Raw genomic sequence first — 2547 nt, 5'->3', positions numbered from 1 at the left:
ATGACTGAACATGACTGAACATGACTGAACATGACTGAACATGACTGAACATACAATCAACAATCATATAATACAATGTTTCACACCAACAATATCAAAACCTACCTAAAGAGAAAAATCAGAAAAGAAAATTAAAACTTACCACGTGTCTTTGATCTATAGCTTTGCTCCAGGCTAATGTAGACTTGCATGAGAGGGACATGCTGGATCTGAATCTGCAACCCAAATCTTGTCTGTAGCAAGATGTGGAAGGAGGAGGCCTGGAAAATGCTGATGTCTCCTAAAATAAACAGGTGGATATAAAATCACACCTTGAAGCAGGAGCTTGAAGAATAATGTTTGATTCAGAATGATCCTCTGACCCACCTGAGTTGTACGGTAAAGTGACAGTCTGCTGGTTCTGCATAACTGTGCCATCAGAGTTGAATGTTAGGACCTGATAGAATAAACAAGGAGTCAAAAAAAGTTGCAGGCTCCAATTTTAATCTTTAAAAAACAGCTACTTTTAAAAAGATTTTTTTACTCACGTTGTTTTTGTCATTGTTTAGCAGGATTTTCAGGGCCTTCAGGCATGTGTCAAACTGTTGGTGAGTGCAGGGAACCAACTGGGCCAGGAGTGTAAACTTTGGGCTCACTTCATCCTGAAAAGGATTTTAGGATTTATTTTTTACAGTTGAAAAAAGTCTGAAGAAATTGTCATCATACTGCACTAGTGGGGTTGCAAACTCCCTGAATAAAAAAAGGGACACCTCATGTGCGTCCCAGCTGTTTGCCTTTAACCCTCCTGTGGTGATTTTTTTTCAGAGCCCCTTTGTGTGTGAAATTATTATTTTTAACTATTTGACTGAAATCTGCATTGAATTAGTTGCATCTTTGTGAGCGACATGAACACATGGAAAACTTATTATTATCCAGCAATTTACTTTAATGCAAAATAACAAACTTTCCTGAATAAAATAAGAATCCTAAACATAAGCCTGTCCTGCTCAACTTTAAAATGCGAAAATGAATATAAAACTCAAATAAATAGTGCACATTTTAGGTGCAACAGCAAACTTGTGCAAATTTGTTAACATATTTGTGCCTTAATTGCAATGACTGTAGCCTACAGTTGTAAAACAGAAAAAAATCATTAGCTCTATGCAACATAATGTGGTTTGCAGCAGTGAGGAGTTTTTTGTCTTTCAGTGCTGCAGAGTAAAACTCTGAGCAGGACAGTTCATGATTGAGGCTGACAATGAGCTCAGTTTTAATCAATTAAGTGGAATTTTTTTCTGCTCTTCAGTCCATTTGTTCTTCATTCAGGAGAAAATCCTTTCCACAAAACCAGTGGATGATGGGACGCTGAGGACACAGCAGCTTGGATGTTAGGAAGTTCAGCTTCCTGAAGAACTTCCATCCACCTCTCTGCTGTTCCTTTGGACTCCCAGGATTCCTTTTCCTTTAAATTCCTCCTTTCGTCCCTCATCCTACTCTGTTGTCTCCTGCTATCTTCTCTGTGAGCAAAACTTGGCTCGACCAATGGGATGAGGGGATTCTGGACCGTTACATATATGCCGTCAGCTCATTGGTCACAATGCAGGACAGGGAGGGGAACAAGTTTACCGTAAGTTTTGTATCTAACGTGCCCTTGTTCTTCATTTTCTTTTTACTGACTATTTTTTAACTCTCACAGTAATACGGGACAAAGTGTGTTCCTTTTCCACTAAATACGAGACAAGTGCTTCTATTTCTAAAAACGAAACAATTCAGTTTTTCAAGAGACGGCTGGAAACCTGATGCACTACACACATCATTTTTACACCTACCACAAGAGTTTGATATAGATATTTTACCTTGCCTTCCACCTTTGCCAGAGTGTAGAAACAGTCTCCGTGAAAAATGTAGGTTTTCCCATCAAAAGTTGTAAAATGAGAACCTCCTTCAACTGCACAGGTGGCAGGTTTTTCAATGCTGATACAATTCCACAGGCCCTCAAAGCATGTGCTTTAATAAAAAAGCAAGAACAACATAGATTTAGATAGTCTAATTGACACATTTGGCATAGATGTATATACACCAGACATAAGGTACCATTCCTCTCGATCTTGTTGGTAAATCTCTCCAGGGTTGTAGATTTTGTCATGTTTGCACTGACATTCAGCCTGAGGAACACAGCCTCTCTCAGAAATATCATCAAACACAGTTCCTGAGGAAAGACCATTTTAGCTTAAATTTATATAAAGAAATACAGTTTGCTTTTATTTGGTAGTGGGATGTAAACTAACCGGAAGGACAGAAGCAGCCGTCCATTTTGTGGTCTTCACAGAATGAACTAACATCTTGATGCGTGCAGGTATCCATGCAGGGGGAACCACTTTCTTCATATACCATGTTGTAAGGACACTGTTTCTCTGCAGGATGAATCATGCCAGTTAAAAGCATTTCAAGAGACTTGTCCTTTAGGGATTTTTGGAAAGATGTTAACGGAAGGTATTTAAAGTTTTTGTGTAATTTTTTTGTCTGATTATTTTTTATTTAAATATTTTCCAAATATTTTTTTAAATA

The 2547-nt window shown here is 38.0% G+C and overlaps 1 protein-coding gene across 1 annotated transcript in view; it reads right to left on the bottom strand.

The window, feature by feature from the left end:
• LOC107103786 (mucin-2-like) overlaps window positions 1-2547 on the bottom strand; it is a 17215-nt gene that overhangs the window by 10458 nt on the left and 4210 nt on the right. The window contains exons 7-12 of the mRNA XM_015403611.1: window positions 2268-2393; window positions 2074-2188; window positions 1848-1986; window positions 528-641; window positions 367-436; window positions 143-280 (exon numbers count right to left, since the gene is read on the bottom strand). Coding sequence (XP_015259097.1) covers window positions 143-280; window positions 367-436; window positions 528-641; window positions 1848-1986; window positions 2074-2188; window positions 2268-2393 — 702 coding nt within the window. The remainder of the gene's footprint in view (window positions 1-142; window positions 281-366; window positions 437-527; window positions 642-1847; window positions 1987-2073; window positions 2189-2267; window positions 2394-2547) is intronic.

This window comes from Cyprinodon variegatus, unplaced genomic scaffold, assembly GCF_000732505.1.
Source record: "Cyprinodon variegatus isolate N-32 unplaced genomic scaffold, C_variegatus-1.0 Scaffold1528, whole genome shotgun sequence".
NCBI classification, from domain to species: domain Eukaryota; kingdom Metazoa; phylum Chordata; class Actinopteri; order Cyprinodontiformes; family Cyprinodontidae; genus Cyprinodon; species Cyprinodon variegatus.
The sequence above is the reverse complement of the archived record's forward strand: the minus strand, read 5'-3'. Positions and strand labels throughout refer to the sequence as shown.